General features: G+C 49.5%; 1 protein-coding gene across 1 annotated transcript in view; it reads right to left on the bottom strand.

Annotated features, from left to right (window-relative positions):
- Window positions 1-23,322, bottom strand: part of SDK1 (sidekick cell adhesion molecule 1) — a 581,111-nt gene that overhangs the window by 185,297 nt on the left and 372,492 nt on the right. The window contains exon 14 of the mRNA XM_060285242.1: window positions 13,873-14,009. Within this exon, the coding sequence (XP_060141225.1) occupies window positions 13,873-14,009 (137 nt within the window). The remainder of the gene's footprint in view (window positions 1-13,872; window positions 14,010-23,322) is intronic.

The raw sequence follows: 23,322 nt of genomic DNA, 5'->3' as shown, positions 1-23,322 counted from the left end.
GCTTAAATGTGGACTGAGTATAAGATGATATTAAAGATTCCATTGATTCTGTCATAGGTATACAATGTCCTCTTTCGAGCTATTTACTGAATCACTTAAGGATGAAATGACAAAATCTCTGGGATTTCTTTTAAAATACTTTAGCAAAAAAGGTGGGGAACTGATGAAACAACTGTGGTAAAATCTTAATGGTTTTTGAAACCAAATACAAGAAAACTCTGCACCTGTGTGCGTATTTCGTACTTCTCCTAACAAAAAGTTTTTAGAAAGTGACTCTTGTCACTACATTGCCAGCAGTGAGCATTGGAACTGCTTAAATTGTACATTTGATAGCTGAAAATATATGATTTCACTGACGCTGTACCTTGTGTTGTTTTACGTGGATGAGAATGAACATTCTTTCATTAAAATAACTTCCCCCAGGTTACAGCGTGAGTTAAGTGGAAAATTAAGATGCAAATTAATTTTTTTAATTGTAATTCCACTGCTGATTTGGCTACAACTGTCTACATACTGTGTCTCCTGAAATATAAATATCGTAAGTATTATAATAGTAATGGCTACCCATGAGATAAACTCCATTCGAATGCATTTAATTCACTGTTGGATCCTCAGTACCTAGAAGAGTGCGTGACCCACTGTAGGAACTGGATTCCTCCCTGTTCTGGGGAAGCACCTGCTGTGCCCCAGGCACTGGCGATGCCTTCATCGGGGCGCATCCAACCTCCACAGTTACCTGCGGCAGGTACGAGCTTCCCCGTTCACACCCGAGAAGCGGAGGCACGGACTATGGCCTGATCTTTCCACCTCGTGGAGACTCCCGGATAAGCCCGATGTTGTTCTTTTGACTTCTTGTAGCTGCTTAGCATTAAAGCAAGGAAGCCGAGGGCTCGGTCACAGAGATGATTCAGAAGAGGAGCTATTCTCTTGGACCGTCGCCTTCGAGGGTCCAGCACGGTCACGCTGATCAGACACTCTCCTTTCCCGCCCCGGGCTGGCTGTGTAGACGCTGAATGCAAGTGCTCTGGGCTTCTGAGGCCGACAGTGCCCACTCAGGACAGGGGCCACAGAGAAGGCGACCGTAGCACAAACTCCGTCACAGCCCCCGACGTTTCCAAAGCCTGACCCACATGAACAGCAGTCAGCTGAGAACGGGCGCCTGGGGGGGGGGGGCGTGAGGAGAGGGCGCTTTGCCTCCGTGGGCTCCTTCCCCAGAGCCCCAACTCCAGTCTAACCACGAGGTGGGGCGGGACGTGAGGAGAGGGCACTTTGCCTCCGTGGGCTCCTCCCCCAGAGCCCCAACTCCAGTCTAACCACGAGGTGGGGCGGGACGTGAGGAGAGGGCACTTTGCCTCCGTGGGCTCCTCCCCCAGAGCCCCAACTCCAGTCCAACCACGAGGTGGGGGGGGGGGGCGTGAGGAGAGGCGCTTTGCCTCCGTGGGCTCCTCCCCCAGAGCCCCAACTCCAGTCCAACCACGAGGTGGGGGGGGGCGTGAGGAGAGGGCGCTTTGCCTCCGTGGGCTCCTCCCCCAGAGCCCCAACTCCAGTCCAACCACGAGAGGACACTCTGACAAACCCCAGTGGAGTGGCATCCTGCAAGACGCCTGACCTGCCTTCTCGAGCTGCCACCATCATCAAAACCCGGGTAAGTCTGAGAAACTGCCCGGCCAAGAGCAGCCCAAGGAGACGCGGGCGCTCAGTGTGACGTGGTGCTGGATGGGATCCTGGGACAGAAAAAGGCATCTGCAAAATGCTGAGGAAACCCGAGTAAAGCACGGCCTTCAGGTAATAACCATATGCCAATATTAGTTCACTGATTGTGACAAATGTCCCCCACAAAGGCAAGATGTTAATAAGAGGGGCAACTGAGCATGGGGTCCAGGGAGCCCTCTATCTCCACAATTATCCCGTAAACCAAAACGTGTTCTAAATAAAACGTTTACCGAGGGGGGACAAGGCCAGTCAGTTAATGGGTCGACAGGGCCAGGAGGAGAGGGGCAGGTGCGGGGCCTGCACTGGAGACCCGGGTGTCCTGCGCGAGGAGAGGTCGGGGCTGGTGTATGAGGACACCAGCAGGCACGGGGCTCACCGCTGCGTGCGGAAAGCCCGGATTTAAGCCACTGGGATTCTTCTGGGGTCAGAGCTCTGGAGGGAGGGCTGTCCCAGACGTGGCTCACGGGAACCTCTCGTGTTTGAGGACCTGCTGCCTTTGGGTGGAGTGAAAACAAGGGGCCGGGCCCTCCACGCGCTGCAACTAGCGGTCACCCAGTGCCCTCACGGTGGACCCTGTGCCCCCTCCAGCGAGACTTGGGTTTGGCCCCCATCTGCGCTGGCCCTGCCCAAGGTCCCAGCAGGGGTACTTGCAGCTTTGAATGGTTTTTCTTAACCAAAGCTCCAAAATTACATAAGCTATAAACCCTGGGTCTATCCTGTAGAACTGCACATCCATAGAGTAATACAAAAAGGTAAATATATGTATGTATCTCACGAAAAAAGCAATAGAAGTTCATTAACAAAAATTTTCTCTGGAAAATAAAGAGTAGGAGAAAAACATGAAACAAAACAAGTACAGGTCAACATTACCGTCGTTTTCTAAGCCATTCTCATGATTTTTCAAGTGCTTTGTGTAATTCTTTTCAAGTTTTTCAGAGACTCTGACCTATACGTCAGTGTTCGGCTGAATGAGTTACTGACGTGAGTTTGGCAGGATGAATCACATTCGCTTGTCTATATTACAGCACCCTCAGATCATGGTCACCGTGTCGACAGAGGCACAGTGTCAAAGCCCAGACACACAAATAATCTCACCCTCCACAGAGTGAGGCCTCTCGGGGGTGGGGGTGCTGTGGAATGGATCCCCACTCCAAGCCGCTCATCTGCTCCGGGCGGACGGGAAAACTCAGGGGCAAGCACCCCAGGGCTACGGAGCAGCCTCTCTTGTTTATTCACAGCCCAGATAATAGCAAGCTCTGCGAGGTTAAGTGAGATCCTTCTGCAGGATTCTGGACAAAAAATTATTAAAAGAATGAAAGGCATATAATTTGTAGTGACACTTTAGAATTTCAAGCCTGAGCTGGCAGAAATACCATTTTTAGAACAGACCGTAATCTTGAGAGAAGGCCACGAGGTCTTCCACGATTCTGTCGAGGCATTAAACATACCTAAAACGAGCGAATCGAAGCACAATTTTGAAAGGATGTTGTGACCCAGAGCTACTCATGGAACCATGGGGGATAAGTCTGAGGTCACAGGAGGGCCGGGCCACTCCCCTAAGGATGGATGGGGTGAGAGACTCAGACTAGTCAGACATCGTCACTGGACCAGGAGAAAGAGCAGAGGTGGACGGGCACTTTCTGCCTAAGACAAAAGCCCAAAGAGCACAGGCTAAAACAGTTGCACATCTCTCACTTGGGGAAGGCTTTCTCTGCCGTATCTGTCTTTAGAGGAGCAATAAAAGTCTGTGGGGTTAGACTTACAATGTACCAAGTTTTGCCTTAAGAGTTAAGAACAAAAGAGTTGAGCATTTAAGGAACTAAATGAACTTCTCTGCTAAGGACTACGGCCAGAGCGATGCCAAGAACAGGCTTTGAGACCTTCGGCTGTTCACATCTAAGGGACTGGGCCTCCTGAGCTGTTGGTAAGACACCAAATGTGCCCCAGGCGTGGGTTCATGGGGCGACACAGTCCTGGGAAGAGTGTGGTCCCTGAACTGGAGAAGCCGTTTGCATCAGAGGAGACACTGGCCAGAGAGGTTGGACATGGGCACTGGACAAATGCAGAAGCGGAGGGCAACTCAGCCTGGGGCAGGAGACAAGTCTTGGTCGCAGGGAGCCCCACACGGTGGGCTGGGGACAGGTCCGACCTCGGCTGGCCGGCGACCCGGTGGAAGCAGCTGAGCCGGCCTCGGGGAAGACACGCGGCAGGGGCCACTCTGCTCTGCACCGGGTGTCCCTGCACGGGAAGCCGCGTCCGTCTGGGGGCCGGGCTTGGGAAGGCAAGGACCCGCAGGGGCTGTGCGGCCCCTCGGCTGCCCTGCCCACCTCCTCATCTTGCCCAAGGGCAGGGAGCCAAGGGGACAGGACCCCAACCCCCCCTCCTCAGCCCCTCTCTGGGCCTACGACACAGCAACGCGACCGGGAACGACTGTGACGCGTGCTGTCCTCCTGGATGGATTTTAAAATGGGAGCAAGTGCTTTTAATGTGAGGTTCAACGTGAAAAAACCCACAGAAAAGTGAGCGAAGGCCGAAACCACTTCCTCACACTCCGAGGCTTTTAGCAAGTACCCGTGTGAGACGTGTGTCACAGACGGATGAAAACGATTTGAAGGGTAAAGAACAGTCTCTTTGCCACTCCGGCAAGCAGAGCCGCGCAAAGCCCAGCGTCAGCTCTGGAGCAGCTAACAGCGAGGCAGGAGAGGGTGTCCCATGCTCGCGGGGAGGGGCTGGCGGGCAGGCGGCAGGAGAGCCAGCAGAGCCGCACGGGGTCTCCTCACCTCCCCGAGGACGCCCGGGGGCGCAGGCGTCGGGGCCTCCCAGAACCTTCTCCAAAAGCCAGTCTTGGGCCAGCAGGTGACACAAGAAGCCCTGCTCGAGAAAGGTATCGGCGCCAGAACGTTCCACGCTCCAGGAAAGACAAACTGCCCTGGGCCGTCGCTACCTGAACCCCCAAACACCATCTCAGACTCAGCAAGCGCCCGGACCACGACCTCGCGGGGTGCTTCCCGTTCCCGCGCCCGGCTTCCTGGCCATCCTCGGCCCCCTCTTCCCGGAAATTCACTCACCAGTTCAGAATAAGGGCCCTTCCTGCGCCGGGCCCTGGGCCCCTGCCCTCTGCCGCCGGGACGAGAGCTGCCCGCACAGCACCGCCGGCCCAGCTCCGCGGGGCAAGCTGCCAGGCTCTGCGTCCACGCCGTGCCGCTCAGCGGCGCTGCACGGCCCTCTGCGGCTCGCCCCTCAGTCTGGCATCATTCTGTCCTGCGTGAGTGTGTATGTGTGTGTGTGGAGAGACAGAAAGAGAGATCTCCTGCTGTTAAAGACCTGCTAAAGTGAAATACGCATGAAACTGGATGATGAAATGAAAATTAAAGATAAACAAATCCAAAATCACTAAGCAGAAGAAGCCAGAGAGATGTTCTAACACCCGGGGGACTTAGGGAGCTCAGCTAAGCACTCGGTCTAGCTTTGGGTTCCCTGTTGACTAAGGGAACAAAGCAACACTCTGGATGTGGGGTTTCAGAAGGAAGCCGCTAAGCCGCCCGGGAGAACCAGCAGCCTCCTGACAGCAGCTGCCTGCTGTGTGGACTTCTCCACGCGTCAGAGGCGGCGAAGGTGCATGGGACGTAGAAACGTCCTTCCAACCTGACAGTTCTCGCACACCTTTGGAAAAGACGAAGAAAGGTATTAACTTACGGAAGACAGTGTTTCTTTCCAAGTTAAGGAAAAATACACTGATTTCAAGTCTGAGGCTCAGGAACCTCATAATGATGACCAAGCCCTCAGAGTCAGCTTGGAAACCTGTCCAGAGGCAGGACCTTGGGAGTTCACGGCAGAGCTGCGAGCCTACAGGGTATTCATATAGTGAATTCTCCTGCATAAATTGTAGGGTATTGCTAAATGGAATTAAAAAAACAAAACAAAACAAACTTGCTTAGAAAGAAGAAACATATATTTTTAAAACCCTAAGAACCAGGAATGGGTGGGACGTATTACAGGATGAGAAACGGCTGTTTCAAATCAGTGTCGTGTTCATTTATATGAGTTTCAGATGGAAGTCGGAAGAGTGCTTGCCTTTGAAGGAGGAAGACTGGAAAGGGACACAGGGAACTTTCTGAAATGTTGAAAGTGTGTTGTATCTTGTTTAAGGTATGAGCTACGTGCTGTAGATATATTTGTCAAAACTCAATAAACAACAAGAATATCAACATTATACACAACAGTAAAATCCTTGTAGACGTCCCACTGAGATCAGATAAACAACGACTATGCCAATCACCTTTACTTTTTAAAATTATTTTGACCGACCCAGTAAGATATAAAAGCAAAAGGAGGGCTTCCCTGGTGGGGCAGTGGTTAAGAATCTGCCTGCCAATGTAGGGGACACGGGTTCGAGCCCTGGTCTGGGAAGATCCCACATGCCGTGAGGCAACAAAGCCTGTGTGCCACAACTACTGAGCCTGTGCTCTAGAGCCCGTGAGCCACAACTACTGAGCCCACGTGCCACAGGTACTGAAGCCCGCGCGGCTAGAGCCCGTGCTCCGCAACAAGAGAAGCCACCGCAATGAGAAGCCCTCAGACTGCAACGAAAAGTAGCCCCCGCTCACTGCAACTAGAGAAAGCCCACGCACAGCAACGAAGACCCAACGCAGCCAAAAAAAGTACATAAATAAGAGGATTAACATAAATTATTAAAAAAAAAGCAAACAAAACAGTTTTACTATTTGGAGAAGATATGACTGTCTACCTTGAAAACTAAAAGGATCAACTGAAAAATATTTATAATAATAATAAACAAATACCTAAACATCAATAGCTTTCCTTTGTTTCAACAATGAATAACTCTTCAGAAGATGAAATGGGAAGAAAATCCTATTTACAGCAGCAATAAGACAAAATCTTAGGGCGACTGTAACAAATAAAGTATAGAACCTATGGGTATAAACCTGCAAACTTCACTAAGCAATATAAAAAAATAGCTGAAGAAACGGAGAAGCATATTATTTTTCTGGATGGGAAGACAGAATCACCAAGAAGTCAGTTCTCATAAAACTTATCATAGGTTTAACATGATTAAAAAGTCAATGTGGGGCTTCCCTGGTGGCGCAGTGGTTGAGAGTCTGCCTGCTGATGCAGGGGACATGGGTTCGTGCCCCGGTCCGGGAAGATCCCATGTGCCGCGGAGCGGCTGGACCCGTGAGCCATGGCCGCTAAGCCTGCGCGTCTGGGGCCTGTGCTCTGCAGCGGGAGAGGCCACAACAGTGAGAGGCCCGTGTACCGCAAAAAAAAAAAAAAAAAAAAAAAAAAAATATATATATATATGTTATGCTTGATAGCGTTGAAATATCCAAACATAAAAGGGACGAAAGAAGTCATAAAGGAAAACATCAATAGATTTACTACATAATAAACCCCTCTGTATGTCAAAAAGTAAGACACAAAAATTAAGGGTAAAAAAACAAATTGAAAACATTCTTGTCACAAATGACAGGAAAAACCCTAAGGCCTTGATAGAAAAATAGGGGAAAGGAAACTGACAGATCGTAGCAGGGGAAGCACGAAAAGCAGCCAACTTGGAAAAATGTGTTCAGCACGACCAGAAATCAAAGAATGAAAGTAAAGTAACTACAAGCCCTGAGCTCAACGCTCAGAGCCATAGATCTTCTCAGTGAAAACACGGGGAAGTATCTTCGCAAACTCCGAGTAGGAAAAAATTATGAAAGAGTTTCCTTCCAGACATTTTGCTTAGTTTTGGTATCTTGCCTGTGCTGATGCTCTAAGGGCCTACTTTGCCTGCCCTGCATGTGGGGGCAGGAGTCTGGGGACAGCACTTCCCGGAGAGGACAGTTCCCAGAGGAGGTGCTACGAAGGAGCCGGCGGAAGACGGAAGGGCAGGACTGGGGAGCTGAGCAAAGGCGCCGCTGGGGGCGCTCAGGGAGCTTCGAGCAGAGCCCTGACGCTGAAGCTGAAAAGCACAGCAACGAGTGGCTGGAGATAAATCTGGAGAGGCAGGCGGGGGTCAGGTGATCAATGGCGCTATTAATGTGCTAATAAGCCTGGAATCTGCTCTCTAAGCAATAAGGGTTTCTATACAAGAAGGAATTAGGGCTGGCAATCTGGTTAGAAGGTGGCCTGGGACTAAGTCTCCGGGCTGCTAGAAGCACAAGCACACTTGGGGGAACCCGAGGCTCCCTGCCCAGCCCGGATGCGACGCCTGCTCTGGGGGCCTCTGCAGCGCTTCAAGCGGGGTGTGCACTCCGCAGACACGCAGAGAACGTGGGGACTCCTGGGCGGAGAGGGGAGGCCAGATGGGTGGGGTTGTACGGCGGGCCAGAGCCAGTCAGGGACAGGGCTGCTGAAATGCAGAGGGGCAGTGGATGAGACAAGACGCTTACGAGGTAAAACCAACCCAGAGGGACGTACTGATGCCTTTGAGGGGGGCGGGGAGTGGTGAGGGGACAGGAATGACGTCTCTGTTTCTAACCTGGAGGGTGATGAGGTCTCCTTTGACAGTTTGCGTTTGGTGAACCTGGGGACGTCTAGGTGGGGACGTCTGCAGGAATCTGAGGTCTGGGCTGGAAGCACATGACGGGGAGCTGCAGCCCGTGGTGGGAGGTGACCCTCGGGGAAGGGATCACTGGGGGAAACGTGGGGAGAGAAGACCAGCGTCCTGAGCAAGGAAAACCAAGGGACACCAACACTGTAAGGGCAGGACTGGAAATGAAGTCAGGTAAGTCAGAGAAAATGGTCCAAGAGACAAAAGACTGAGACGTGAGAATGAGGAGGGAGATGGAAGTCAAGCCCAGGGAGCAGAGTTGTAAGTGGAGGGGTAAAGAGAGCATGGGATGCAGAGACGTCGGGGAGGAGGGGACCGAAAAGTGCTCGCTGGGTCTGTGCTGTGGAAATGATGCCACGGCTTGGGCAGAGGGGAGCAGATGGCATGAGGGGGTGGAGATGATTCTCCTCTGAGGCAGAAGGAGCCAGGAGACAGGGGGAGCTTGAAGACGGAGGGCCGAGGGATTCAGTGATGGAGCCGAGTCCTGGAGGACGCGGCCGCAGAGGGACCGAGCACACGGCGGGTGGGTTGCTCTCCACACATGTGGGATCGTAGGGATTATTTGTATTCTTTGTGCTGTAAGTAATTTCTAAATTTTTTATTAATGAGCATATGTAACTTTAATAACAAATTACAAAGGTATTTTTAACATTTTAATCAAATTTAAATATTGTAAGGTATAAAGCTATGAACACTCATATCTGTTAAAAACTAACAGGAGAACTAAACAAGATGAAATATTCTGAAATTTTCATGTAAGTATGCTTGTTACCTGCAATGACTTAACAGGAGTCACGTGCTAAGATTTAAATAAATTAATGCGGAAAAGACTTACTTTTTCTAAGTGGTCAAAGACCAAGCTTATTCTATTTTAGCAGTAAAATGCCTTAGTTAAACTCATGAAAACAGGGAAGGGCTCGGTTTGGGAATTAGTCTGAGATACAGAGATGGCCTTCCCCGAACGTCAGGTATCACGGAAGCTTGTGGCACGTGCTGCCTTAGATGAGTCTGTGCGTTCCTAACACTATAGGATGCCAATGCACTCGTGTTAAAGGATACATTTTTAAAAAGGGAAAATCACGGTTCTCATCCAAATATAAAATGAGCATGTGTCAAAGATTTTAGTTGTCATTAATTAATGAGGGAACCAGTAAGATGTTACAATGTATCCAAAGAGAATCTGAACCACACACACACACATACTGGCAGTGAGGAATGCTAAAATGAATTTACAAATAGATGCAAAACTGACCAATAGCTACAGAGCAGTAACTAAGTACTGCAGTAACCGCTTATAACCAGGACACGATTCATTTGCATTTCTATGGACAAGAATGATTTGCAGCACTACAAGTTTTCTATAATCTAGAGTTGTAAAAACAGCTCAAAAACGGTGAAAAGTGCAGGCCCCCAAAGCATCAGGGAACCCTGAAGGCTGCTCGATGAGACACCCAGTGACCTGCTTTTGGGTCCACCTCAGAGTCCATCACAAGTTTTTTCTGGCAATCTCCCCCTTGTGATCATAATAATCTTAAAGAAAGATTATTCTTAATTAAACTCAACAAATATTTTAGAGAATGGGCCAAATCCTTTTGCTATGCAACAGAGTTTTCAGCCTGTTTACAGGGTCCCTGCTATGGAGACATCAAGAATCCCTGCTCTCTCTTAACACGGGGGTGCCCCAAGGCAGTCCCTTGGGGCACTGACCCCTGCTCTCAGCCCAGCAGGCTTGGACCTCGGGCCAGGCCTTGGGACAGTGCTGCGCTCTCCAGCCCCTGGCCTCCCACAGAGACGCCTGGGCCCAGAGAACTACCGGCTCCACAGACAGGAACTGCAGGACACCTGCAGGGGCCCGTACGCTCCATAAAGGGCTTCAGCTCCAGTCCAGGGCACAGACACTCGGCACAGCTCCGGAGTTCTGCTCCATAAAAGCTCTAAAGAAGCCCTTTCTTAACGGCTGGCATGTTGTGGGGCAGGTGTTACAAAGCGCCTGCCTCCGCCACTAAAGCCCTCCAGTTTGGTCCCTGCAGGATCCAGGGTTTCCAGGAGAACGGCGTCCTACTCAGCCTGCCAGGAGGCGCTGGCGGCAGCGGGTACCCTGAGCCGCCGGACGAGTGGGCTGTTGGGCGGAGCTATTTAGAACTGTCCACTTGCACACCACTGAGTGCAGGCCAAATACCATCTCCATGGTAGTGTCCTTGCAGCGAAGCTGTTTTTTCTGACCATAATCAGCCAGCATGTTCAGCTGCTTCATCAGTGCGGCTAATCCACCGAGAGCAGCGCAAAGTGATTCAGACAAGGCCGCAGACGTGTTTTATACAATTGAAATCAGTATCGACCCGGAGACACCCATGCTACCCACTTTAGATTCTCTGTGTAATAATCATACTGGGTGCGATCATAACAATAGTGGAGAGGACTCCGGATTCTTCTACACTACTCTTCCTCTGAAGCAAAAGCGTCTGGGTATCAGCCAGCTCCAGGGGGGTCCAGTAGGACAGCCAGAGGCTGAGGAGGGACTAACGACGCCCTCGGTCACCTTCTCAGCATCCTGGCCTGGTTCCCCGCATTGGCGTCCCCTTGAAAGCCGGCTGGTTTTAAACGCCTCGAGACACGCTCTGGGACCTTTGCTGACGCTGCCCCTTGTCGTCTGCTGGCCCCGGTCTCCTGGCATGCCTGCCCCTCTGAGGGCGCTGTCCCCTCCCAGCTGGGGCCTCCACACGCCGTCCCCCTACTGAACTCGGGACGTACCTCAGCGGGAGCGCCGTACGTGGCAGGATGTGTTGACGTGTCTGACCAGGTCTCTGCTGTCGGTGGGTTGAGACTGACCATTTCAGCTCTGCGGCCCAGCACCCAGCAGAGTGCCTGGTGCAGAGCAGATGCCCAATCAGGACTTGGTGCTGAATGGACGGACGGATGGATGGATGGATGGAATAAATGACTGCACGTAAGACCTGCTTCTTATTTAGGCAGGATGTCTGACAAAGAACCGGCCGATCATGCAAGTTGTTAAGAAAATAGTTGGTGCGGCATTTTGAAACAATGCCTTATTTTACGTAACCGGGCTGCCATAGAGCACCTCCCTTTTGGCAGACGGTCTGCGACTATAACTTGAGTCCACCACTGGGGACCCTGCCAGGGACTGACCCAGTTCATCTGGTGAGCGCCTCTGAAGGGCACAAAGACAGATGAGTAAAACACAGTCCTGATCTCAATCAAGGAGGTGACACCCAGCGGGGGTCGCCTCTGCCAGGGCTCTGATGGGGAGCCTGCTTCTGACACTTCTCTCCGTGCAGATCCCTGTCGGGTCCCGTTTTGCTTACAGGCCACGCGGCCCAGACATCCTCGGGAAAACCTTAACCGCCCAGAAAGGTATGTCAATAAGTACTGCCAATCCCTCCCCTCTTTGATCAGAGCTGTTGAACTAAAACAAGGATGGGTGTTGGCTGATTTCCATTCACACCCTACGCTCTCCTTGAGGAAAGAGACCAGATCAGGCAACGCAGAGGACCGCGGAGAGGGAGCGAGGGCCTGGGCCCCGGCACCTCAGTCTAGGATGTGCTTGGAACCGGAGCCATTGTAGTCAAGGGTGAACATTTAGAAAGGCAGGACATGGAAGCAGCATACTGAAGGGGTTGGGGGAGCCCAATTCAAATAAAGGCAGGTCCACAGAGCGGCTTCCCTTAATCCCCGCAGAGACTGACACCCAAGTGCTATCCTGGGTCCACTTTCACCACAGTCGCCGCTAAAGCACGAGAGGGAGGGGTCTGCCCCCTAAGGCTTCTCTGCAGTGGCCTGGCCACCAGGAAGAGCACAGGCTCCAGAGGCTGACGGCTGGGCGGAGTCCCCTCCTCGCCCATCACCACCTGCGACCTTGGGCCAGGGCTTTACACTCGCACGTCACTGAGTGACAGGGCCTGCTGCGGTCTGAGCATGCAAAGATCAGAAGGGGATCCATCGTGTGAGAGGAGGTGGAAGAACCAAAGGTAATTAGGCGAAACCCGTGAGTTCAGTCAACAGCCAGTGGGAGAGTGTACAGGGCGAGCGAGCTTGGGAAGAGCTGTGGCAGAACCGTAGGCTGTCCTGCCTGAGGGAGTGGGCGGTGCCCAGTGCCTGTGGGGTCTCAGCAGGACAGCCCCCTTTGGCTGGGGGGACACCACCACTCCCAGCTGTCCTGAAACTGAGACCCACTTATAATAACGTCACGATGAGACCGGCTGCCAGCCCAGGGAAGCTGACCATCACAAGAGCCCAGTGACCTATGGTCTGGCCAGCTCCTCCCTGGGGGAGGCCCCAGGAAGGAGCCTGGAGTAACAGTGGGATGACAAAGGCAGGAAGCCAGCTTCAGCAGGAAGCGGTTCAACGGAGCTCGTGTGTGGAGCCTCCAGGCAAGGGGCCGGGACAGGGGGAGCCTGGCCCTTAGGGAGACATCGTGAAACACGGTGGGTGGCACAGAGCAAAAAGCAGTGGCCTGGGAGGCTGCCCGGGGGCCGAGGCGGGGTGGGTTCTGCTCCAGGCCCTGCTGAATTCGTACGGGGGAGGGAGGATATAGTCCAGTTATATTTTAGGAAGGTTGATGTTTCGGCCTGTGTGAGAACAGTTTGGAAGAGGTTGTGGCACTTGTGCTGGTGAGAGGGAACTGTGCCCTGGAGAGACAGAGAGAGGAGCGCAGGTTCCTGCTACGTCCTAGAACACAGACGGGCAGGGCTGCTGATGCATTGGGGTGGGAGTGGGGTCGGGAGAGGGAAAAAGAAACCCAGGACTATTCCTGGGCTTCTGGCTTGAGTGATACAGGAGTCACCAAGGGGGCACACACTGAGATTAGAATGGCTGCAGTGATGCGGCGGGAACAGCTAGGGTTAAAATGTCCAAAGACAGAGTTTGAAGAACCTCAGTTGGAGGCATCTGTGAGACACCAGATTAGAGATGCCAACGGCTTATGTGGGTCCCATCTGTGGTCCCGGAGGCCAGAGATGAGGAAAAGACGCCACTGGAAATCACAGGGATGCACGAGATGTCCTAGGAAGAGGTTCTGGGAGAGCGGAGAGGAGAGGCCAGCAGGAGAGAGGAGGGGAGGTGGCCAGTGGGGCTGGAGGGGAGTCCAATGAAGGAGGAGACTGTCTGGTGAAGGATGGTGGTGACCGCTGCTGAGAGGCCGAGGAAGGTGAGGAAGAAGACGGCCCACTAGCCCTTAGCATGACGTCTGCGCCCAAACCACCAACACAGGTTAACTCTCGTTGTTGCTGACCCTCAGACCAGCCCCAGGTGGAGGCACTGTTCATGCGTTTCCAAGTTCGTCCCATGCTGAACTGGGTAGCCTTGCTCAGGGCGGCCCCATGGGCACAGCCATCTGGGGCCTCGGCCCAAACCCAGGCTCCCACTGGAGGCCCTCCAGCCACTCCGCCCGCTGCCCGCCTAGGCTCCCACGCCACCCTTTAATTTTCCCGAAGCCCGAGCTGCGGTTTTCATTGGAAACTCCGTAAAGCATCGTAACGTTTCACTAGCTGTTCTGGGACTGGGCCAGAAGTAAAGGTTAAGGACGTTAAGAGCACAGGGAGAAATCTGATTATTGTCCATGGCGACAGTGTTGCTTCGTTACTTACTGTTTTCAGAGAGCTCCACGACGTAGTAGAGAACAGGGCTGTTTCCATCAAAGGGTCGGACCCAGGAGAGCATCACGGTATGGCTGTGGGAAGAATTCAGGCTGGCCAGGAGGTTCTGGGGTGAATGAGGCAGTTCACTTGGATACAAAAGAACAAAAAAAAGAAAAGAAAAGAAAACGCAAGTTAGAATTGCAGGTCAGCCTCCTCGTTCTTATGTTGCCTGGTCCTTGTGTGCAATGTTTTGAAAATGGAGAACATCAAACACGCCCCGAACACAAATGCTAACTACTCCCTGCCCCCGGAAAACCCTTCAGCATTCACAATGTGTTTTATTTTCCAAACGTAATTTGATTTAATCCCTCTGGTAGGGATTAAACAACTAATGACTCTCACTTAAATTGAGTGGGGAGCGCCGATTTTATACAGTAGACTATTTAATCGAGAAAACTTGGTCAACAGTTTGTTTTTACAGCTAGAGGCTGTTAGTGGGAAGGCAGCAAGCCATAGACTAGGAAAAGGCCTGGGAAATATAATTTACTGTGGAAGTTTCCGACACCAGCCATCTGGAGTTACCAGCCAAAATGCCCATATGTATTCTTGGACAACGGAGCAGCCTCATTACTGAGCTTGAGAGGTTATAGTGTTGTTCTGTCTTCTGTTGGATAATGGAGATTTGGGGAAAGCACTGGAAGGGAAATGTGGTAAAAACACTAACTGGAACCCCATGGAAATAGAAAACAATGCATCAGCAAGGCTATAAAATGGAAACACAAAGCAAATAAATTCTGGAGAGAAGTTACTAACACAAAGGGTCTTCACTGGGATTTACTGGTGACGAAGCGTCAAAATCCAGCTGCGTGGTTTCTACCACCGACGGGTCAGCAACCTTGCAATCGTGAGCTGCCCAGCCCATATTTAACCTTTACATCTCACGCTCCGGGAGCAGGACCCTGTTCTGTGGCCATTGAGAATGACTTCTTCTCCTACAAGGAGTGCTGGGAAAGGGGAGGCCGGGTATCACCCGCTTCACCCACTAACGGCTTCTGGTCTCCCTTAGACATCAATTATTGCTAACCCACATAGGTCAGCACAAAAAGCCATAATTATCCTTGATATTTTTAATTTAAAAAATGTACTCATTTCACTTTGAAATTTATTAAGCTGTTATGTGCTTGCAGCTACCTAAAACACAGCTCTCTCTAACCCACCACACCATTTATAAACAAACCAATATTTCTAACATAGACTGTGACTTTATTTATTTAACATCTTTATTGGAGTATAATTGGTTTGCAGTGTTGTGTTAGTTGCTGCTGTATAACAGTGAATCAGCTATATGTATACATATATACCCATATCCCCTCCCTCTTGCGTCTCCCTCCCACCCTCCCTATCCCACCCCTCTAGGTGGTCACAAAGCACTGAGCTGATCTCCCTGTGCTATGCAGCTGCTTCCCACTAGCTATCTATTTTACATTTGGTAGTGTATATATGTCCATGCCACTCTCTGGCTTCGTCCCAGCTTACCCTTCCCCCTCCCCGTGTCCTCAAGTCCATTCTCTACGTCTGCATCTTTATTCCTGTCCTGCCCCTAGGTTCTTCAGAACCATTTTTCTTTTTTTAGATTCCATATATATGTGTTAGCATACGGTATTTGTTTCTCTCTTTCTGACTTACTTCACCCTGTATGACAGACTCTAGGTCCATCCACCTCACTACAAACAACTAAATTTCGTTTCTTTTTATGGCTGAGTAATATTCCATTGTATATATGTGCCACATCTTCTTTATCCATTCATCTGTCGATGGACACTTAGGTTGCTTCCATGTCCTGGCTACTGTAAATAATGTTGCAATGAACACTGTGGTCCATGACTCTTTTTGAATTATGGTTTTCTCTGGGTATATGCCCAGTAGTGGGATTCCTGGGTCATATGGTAGTTCTATTTTTAGTGTTTTAAGGAACCTCCATACTGTCCTCCATAGTGGCTGTATCAATTTACATTCCCACCAACAGGGCAAGAGGGTTCCCTTTTCTCCACACTCTCTCCAGCATTTATCGTCTGTAGATTTTTTGATGATGGCCATTCTGACTGGTGTGTGGTGATACCTTGCTGTAGGTTTGATTTGCATTTCTCTAATGATTAGTGATGTTGAGCATCCTTTCATGTGTTTGTTGACAATCTGTATATCTTCTTTGGAGAAAGGTCAATTTAGGGCTTCTGCCCATTTTTGGATTGGGTTGTTTGTTTTTTCGATATTGAGCTGCATGAGCTGCTTGTATATTTTGGAGATTAACCCTTTGTCACTTGCTTCGTTTGCAAATATTTTCTCCCATTCAGAGGGTTGTCCTTTCGTCTTGTTTATGGTTTCCTTTGCTGTGCGAAAGATTTTAACTTTCATTAGGTCCCATTTGTTTATTTTTGTTTTTATTTCCATTTCTCTAGGAGGTGGGTCAAAAAGGATCTTGCTGTGATTTATGTCACAGAGTCTTCTGCCTATGTTTTCCTCTAAGAGTTTTATAGTGTCTAGCCTTACATTTAAGTCTTTAATCCATTTTGAGATTTATTTTTGAGTATCATGTTAGGGAGTGTTCTAATTTCATTCTTTTACATGTAGCTGTCCAGTTTTCCCAGCACCACTTATTGAAGAGGGTGTCTTTTCCCAATTGTATATTCCTGCCTCCTTTATCAAAGATAAGGTGACCATATGTGCGTGGGTTTATCTCTGGGCTTTCTATCCTGTTCCATTGATCTATATGTCTGTTTTTGTGCCAGTACCATACTGTCTTGATTACTGTAGCTTTGTAGTATAGTCTGAAGTCAGGGAGCCTGATTCCTCCAGCTCCATTTTTCGTTCTCAAGATTGCTTTGGCTATTCGGGGTCTTTTGTGTTTCCACACAAATTGTGAAATTGTTTGTTCTAGTTCTGTGTAAAATGCCATTGGTAGTTTGATAGGGATTGCATTGAATCTGTAGATTGCTTTGGGTAGTATAGAAAGAATCACAGTGTTGATTCTTTCAATCCAAGACACTGATATATCTCTCCACCTGTTTGTATCATCTTTAATTTCTTTCATCAGTGTCATAAAGTTTTCTGCATACAGGTCTTTTGTCTCCTTAGGTAGGTTTATTGCTAGGTATTTTATTCTTTTAGTTGCAATGGTAAATGGGAGTGTTTCCTTAATTCCTCTTTCAGATTTTTCATCATTAGTGCGTAGGAATGCAAGAGATTTCTGTGCATTAATTTTGTATCCTGCTACTTTACCAAATTCATTGATTAGACCTAGTAGTTTTCTGGTGGCATCTTTAGGATTCTCTATGTATAGTATCGTGTCAACTGCAGACAGTGACAGTTTTACCTCTTCTTTTCCGATTTGTATTCCTTTTATTTGTTTTTCTTCTCTGATTGCTGTGGCTAAAACTTTCAAAACTATGTTGAATGATAGTGGTGAGAGTGGGCAACCTTGTCTTGTTCCTGATCTTAGTGGAAATGGTTTCAGTTTTTCACAATTGAGAACGATGTTGGCTGTGGGTTTGTCATATATGGCCTTTATTATGTTGAAGTAAGTTCCCTCTATGCCTACTTTCCGCAGGGTTTTTATCGTAAAAGGGTGTTGAATTTTGTCGAAAGCTTTTTCTGCATCTATTGAGATGATCACATGGTTTTTATCCTTCAGTTTGTTGATATGGTTTATCACATTGATTGATTTGCATATATTGAAGAATCCTTGCATTCCTGGGATAAACCCCACTTGATGGTGGTGTATGATCCTTTTAATGTGCTGTTGGATTGTTTGCTAGTATTTTGTTGAGGATTTTTGCATCTATGTTCAGCAGTGATATTGGCCTGTAGTTTTCTTTCTTTGTGACTCTTTGTCTGGTTTTGGTATCAGGGTGATGCTGGCCTCGTAGAAGAGTTTGGGAGGGTTTCTCCCTCTGCTATATTTTGGAAGAGTTTGAGAAGGATAGGTGTTAGCTCTCCTCTAAATGTTTGATAGAATTCGCCTGTGAATCCATCTGGTCCTGGGCTTTTGTTTGTTGGAAGATTTTTAATCACAGTTTCAATTTCAGCACTTGTGATTGGTCTGTTTATATTTTCTATTTCTTCCTGGTTCAGTCTCGGAAGGTTGTGCTTTTCTAAGAATTTGTCCATTTTTTTCAGGTTGTCCATTTTATTGGGATATAGTTGCTTGTAGTAATCTCTCCTTTGTATTTCTGCAGTGTCAGTTGTTACTTCTCCTTTTTCATTTCTAATTCTGTTGATTTGAGTCTTCTCCCTGTTTTTCTTGATGAACTGGCTAAAGGTTTATCAATTTTGTTTACCTTCTCAAAGAATCAGCTTTTAGTTTTATTGATCTTTGCTATCGTTTCCTTCATTTCTTTTTCATTTATTTCTGATCTGATCTTTATGATTTCTTTCCTTCTGCTAACTTTGGGTTTTGTTTTTTCTTTGCTTGTTCTTTCTCTAATGGCTTTAGGTGTAAGGTTAGGTTGTTTGAGATTTTTCTTGTTTCTTGAGGTAGGATTGTATTGCTATAAACTTCCCTCTTAGAATTGCTTTTGCTGCATCCCATAGGTTTTGGGCCATCGTGTTTTCATTGTCATTTGTTTCTAGGTAGTTTTTGATTTCCTCTTTGATTTCTTCAGTGATCTCTTGGTTATTTAGTAGCATACTGTTTAGCCTCCATGTGTTTGTATTTCTTACAGTTTTTTTCCTGTAATTGATATCTAGTCTCATAGCGTTGTGGTCGGAAAAGATACTTGATACAATTTCAATTTTCTTAAATTTACCAAGGCTTGATTTGTGACCCAAGATACGAAGTATCCTGGAGAGTGTTCCATGAGCTCTTGAGAAGCAAGTGTATTCTGTTGTTTTTGGATGGAATGTCCTATAAATATCAATTAAGTCCATCTTGTTTAATGTATCATTTAAAGCTTGTGTTTCCTTATTTATTTTCATTTTGGTTGATCTGCCCATTGGTGAAAGTAGGGTGTTAAAGTCCCCTACTATGATTGTGTTACTGTCGATTTCCCCTTTTATGGCTGTTAGCATTTGCCTTATATATCGAGGTGCTCCTATGTTGGTACATAAATATTTTTTTTATTTTTTATTTCTTCGGGGTACGCGGGCCTCTCACTGCTGTGGCCTCTCCCATTGCGGAGCACAGGCTCCAGACGCGCAGGCTCAGCGGCCATGGCTCACGGGCCCAGCCGCTCCGCGGCATGTGGGATCTTCCCGGACTGGGGCACGAACCCATGTCCCCTGCATCGGCAGGTGGACTCTCCACCTCTGTGCCAGCAGGAAGCCCGGTACATAAATATTTACAATTGTTATATCTTCTTCTTGATCGCTTGATTATTATGCAGTGTCCTTCTTTGTCTCTTGTAATAGTCTTTATTTTAAAGTCTATTTTGCACTGATATGAGAATTGCTACTCCAGCTTTCTTTTGATTTCCATTTGCATGGAATATCTTTTTCCATCCCCTCACTTTCAGTCTGTATGTGTCCCTACGTCTGAAGTGGGTCTCTTGTACACAGCATATATGTGGGTCTTGTGTTTGTATCCATTCAGCCAGACTGCAACTTTAAATCATAAATCAGTACAATGAAGATTAAACTTGAGCTTGAAATGTTGTCTTGTTTTCTCTTTGTGAATTAAGCTTTAAATCAGAAAAGGAACTTTTCTTTCTTTCTTTTTTTTTAGTGGCTTTTAAAAAAATCAGTTTACTGTATGTATTTTTTTAAATATTTATTTATTTATTATTTATTTATTTATTGGCTGCGTTGGGTCTTCGTTGCTGTGTGCAGGCTTCCTCTAGTTGCGGCGAGCGGGGGCTACTCTTCGTTGTGTGTGCCAGCTTCTCATTGCGGTGGCTTCTCTTGTTGCGGAGCATGGGCTTCTAGGCACAGGCTTCAGTAGCTGTAGCATGCAGGCTCAGTAGTTGTGGCACATGGGCTTAGCTGCTCTGTAGCATGTGGGATCATCCCGGACCAGGGCTCGAACCCGTGACCCTTGCATTGGCAGGTGGATTCTTAACCACTGCGCCACCAGGGAAGTCCTGAGCTGTTATTTCTATCTGACTTCTCCAATAATGGAACCTCCCTTGGATTTCCAACGAAGGCCAAGATGAAGAAAATGCCAGGATGAAAACATCTTTTCTGCTTCTCCCCATTTCCTGCTGGAATTGGTTTGTTCTGAAACCAAACCAAACCGAAGTAGTTGAAACAGTCCCACCTGAAGACAAACTAAGAATAAACGTGGATAAATTTTCCAAATAAGACAAGTTTCTTCTTTGTCCCGGGATGGAAGTAAACCCTTGGAATTTCCTGAGTGACAGGGGTGTCTTTGCTATTCATGGTGGGCCCCTCAGGCCACACCTGAGTTTGTGCTAATTGGGGGGCCCCTGCATAGTTCCAGGAGGGGGGTATACACGCTGGAGAGACCAACCATGTATCAGAGGGCTGGGGCTCTGAGACAGTGACATCAGCCTGACCTTCTGATCCCCCAGGAAGTGGAGGGGTGGGCGCTGGAGACGGAGTTCAATCACGTGGCCAAGGATTCAGTCATGACCACGTAATAAAACCCCATAAGAACTGGACACCAAGCTCAGATGAGTGTCCTGGTCGGTGATCAGACACGTATGTGCCGGGAGGGTGGCGTGTCCTGAGGATACGAGTTTTATGCTTGGGACCCTCCCATTCCATGCCCTGTGCATCTCCTCATTTGTCTGGTCCTGACTTTTACTTTTTATGATAAAACTGAGATAGTAAATAAGCGTTTAGCTGAGCTCTGGGGGTCTCTCTAGGGAGCTACTGAGCTGACAGGGGAGTGAGTCTGTCAGGAGCACGGGGGCCTGTGAGCCCTGGAGCGAGCGGCTGGCGCTGGAGCGAGGACAGTCTTGCTGGGGACAGTGCCCTCCACCTGTGGGGTCTCTGCTAACTCCAGGCACTCAGTGTCAGAACTGCGCTCTAAGGACTTGCCCTGAAATGGAAGATTTTCTGACATGAGGAGGGTTAACTTAGCAGGCTGACTAGGGTGGTTGGGGTCCGGGCCGTTTTCTACATGCGGACACTGGCCGTGCTCAAAGAGGCCCCCTGATGGCCACCTCGGTCTCACTTCTAAGTCAGGAGGAGAGGCGTGCAGGCGGCCTGAGGCCTTGGAAGCAGATGCAGAACCCACGGGCCTGAAAAGACCTCCGTGGCGTGGACGGGGCGCTGCGGGTCCTGAGTGGCACCTTACAGCGGCCACAGGAAGAGGCTCCAGGAAAACATGCCAGGGGCTCCGCCTCCGGGTTGGCAGCGAGTCACGAGTCTTTCCTCCCGCCGGGACTAGCGATCTTCTCTGCCCGTCCCTCCTTCCCGTCCGTGGTGACGCTCCAGGATCTCCACTCCATCCACTGTCCACCCTGCACACGGGCATCTCGTGAGTCACCGAGTCCTACCTGCTGGACCTTAGAAAGGCCCACGTGCCGGACCCTCTGCTCCGCCCACCCACCAGCCCTCCCAGAGCCGTCGCACTCAGGCCGCATGGAACCTTCTGCACTGTCGGGGTCACGCCACACCCCTGCACCCTCTGCAGCTCCCCCTCCACGCTCATGAGCTCCGTCCCCACACTGGGTGCGTGGAACCGCCCGGCCGCGACCAAGGCCATCACCAATGACTCGCAGCTCCCTGAGCCAGGCCGTTCCCACCTGTGCCGGAGAATCCAGCTCAGCCTCCAAAGCTCCGAGCTCAGTCTCTCCTCTGTGAAGACTTCCTGGGCCTCCCTCTTGCCCTCGACGCACTCTGGAGCAGAACTGATCACGTCTACCCCTCGACGCCCTCTGCAGTTCGTAGCTCTTTCAGCTGAGGAAGCCCTTGGAGCAGCTCAGGCAAGTCCCTCTGTCCAGCCCCAGAGCTGGATGCTCACCAGGTGTGAGTCTGGGAAGAGTGGCTTCCGATGCCCCCCCTCCCAGCGCTGAAAAGCCTCCCAGGAGAATGCCACAGGGCGTCCAGAAGTAGGCACCCGAACAGCAACAACGGCAGCCCTGAGCTTGGTGTGGAGGGGTGGGAAAAGACTTAAAAAGACTGACGAGACTTCGGAACTTAAAAGGCAAGGTGGCCTTGAGGCATTTAGAACAGGAACCGAGATCTAAAGCCCAGTGGTGCCCAAGGACATCACTGTCCGTGATGCAGCTAGAAATAACGAGCCCTCGTCCACTGCTGCCCCAGAAGAGTCCACGGTCGCCCCTGGAGGGTGGCCCCCGCAAAGTGTGTTCTTTACAGACATCACAGGACTCAGAGTTGGAAGGAAATTTAGATTTTCCCCCTAGTTCCAGCCTCGCCCCTCCATGGAAACTCCCTCTAGCGCACCTCGCGTCCAATATGACCTGTTTCCTAATGCAAAGAGCTTTTTAATACGCATTGGAAACGTACACTATTTCTTTAAATGATGTTTCGGTTACCTGGAAAATCAAGCTTTGCGAGATACTCGACTAACCCATCAATAGCCGATAAATGAGGCTTTAATATATGCTGACTCCATCTCAGAGAAGCTCATCTAATAGCGGGAGACTGTGTCCTGCACCTTCTCCGCCAAGTCTGAAAGGAGATAAATGATCAGCCATGACTCACAGACAGTGATTTGCAGACAGGGCGGCAGCTGAAAGGCTCTGAGAACAACAGGGACGACGGGGACGAGGCCAGTGCTGTCACTTAAGTGAGTTAAAGAGAAATCATCATCAGGAAGATGACGCCGCCATAACATCAGAAATTAACAACAAAGCCCGGGCCGCAGGGGACGGCGATGAGCGAGGTGTGCTTGAGAGGAACGGCTTGGGGAGAGGCTCGAGAGAAGGCGGTTGGGACAGTGGTGGCCATGGGGAGCTGCTCTGGTGGGAGAGGATTGGGTAAGCATTTCCTGCGCAAAAGCGCTGTCCCTCTAATGCACAAATGACACCTTGGTCAAACCCATCTCCTCTGGCTTCACTCTGAGGATGAAGGCGATGGGGGCCTGATAACTCTCGAGAGATGGTATTAAATCGTTCGCTCCCTATTATGGCTTTGTCGGAAGTGGTTTTATTGAAAGAAACCTCTCCCACTGCCTCGGGGTCCGAGTCTTCCAGTCGCTCTGTAAGTCAGGTTTTTCTCTGTACTCCCGGCTCAGAAGAATTAGTCTCTGATCTCAGAAGGAATGATGCAATGCTAATTGGGTCTTCAAATGATTAACAATCAATCCAAAAAGCCTTCGCGCCTGGTCCCTCACAGCAAGAAGCTTTGGGGGTCCGGAGTCACCCCAGAACCAGTTCCTTCCTGTAAGGCCCTAGCAAACTAGCAGGAGAGACACAGCTAACACAACTGGTGACTGGCATTAACGATGACCGTGTGTTGTTAATTTACCAGACGCGTAAGGAGACCCTCTGGGATTGCAGACGCCTCTCCTCTCGGGGAGAGGATGAGGCAGACGCC

This window comes from Globicephala melas, chromosome 15 (genome assembly GCF_963455315.2).
Source record: "Globicephala melas chromosome 15, mGloMel1.2, whole genome shotgun sequence".
NCBI classification, from domain to species: Eukaryota; Metazoa; Chordata; class Mammalia; order Artiodactyla; family Delphinidae; genus Globicephala; species Globicephala melas.
The sequence above is the reverse complement of the archived record's forward strand: the minus strand, read 5'-3'. Positions and strand labels throughout refer to the sequence as shown.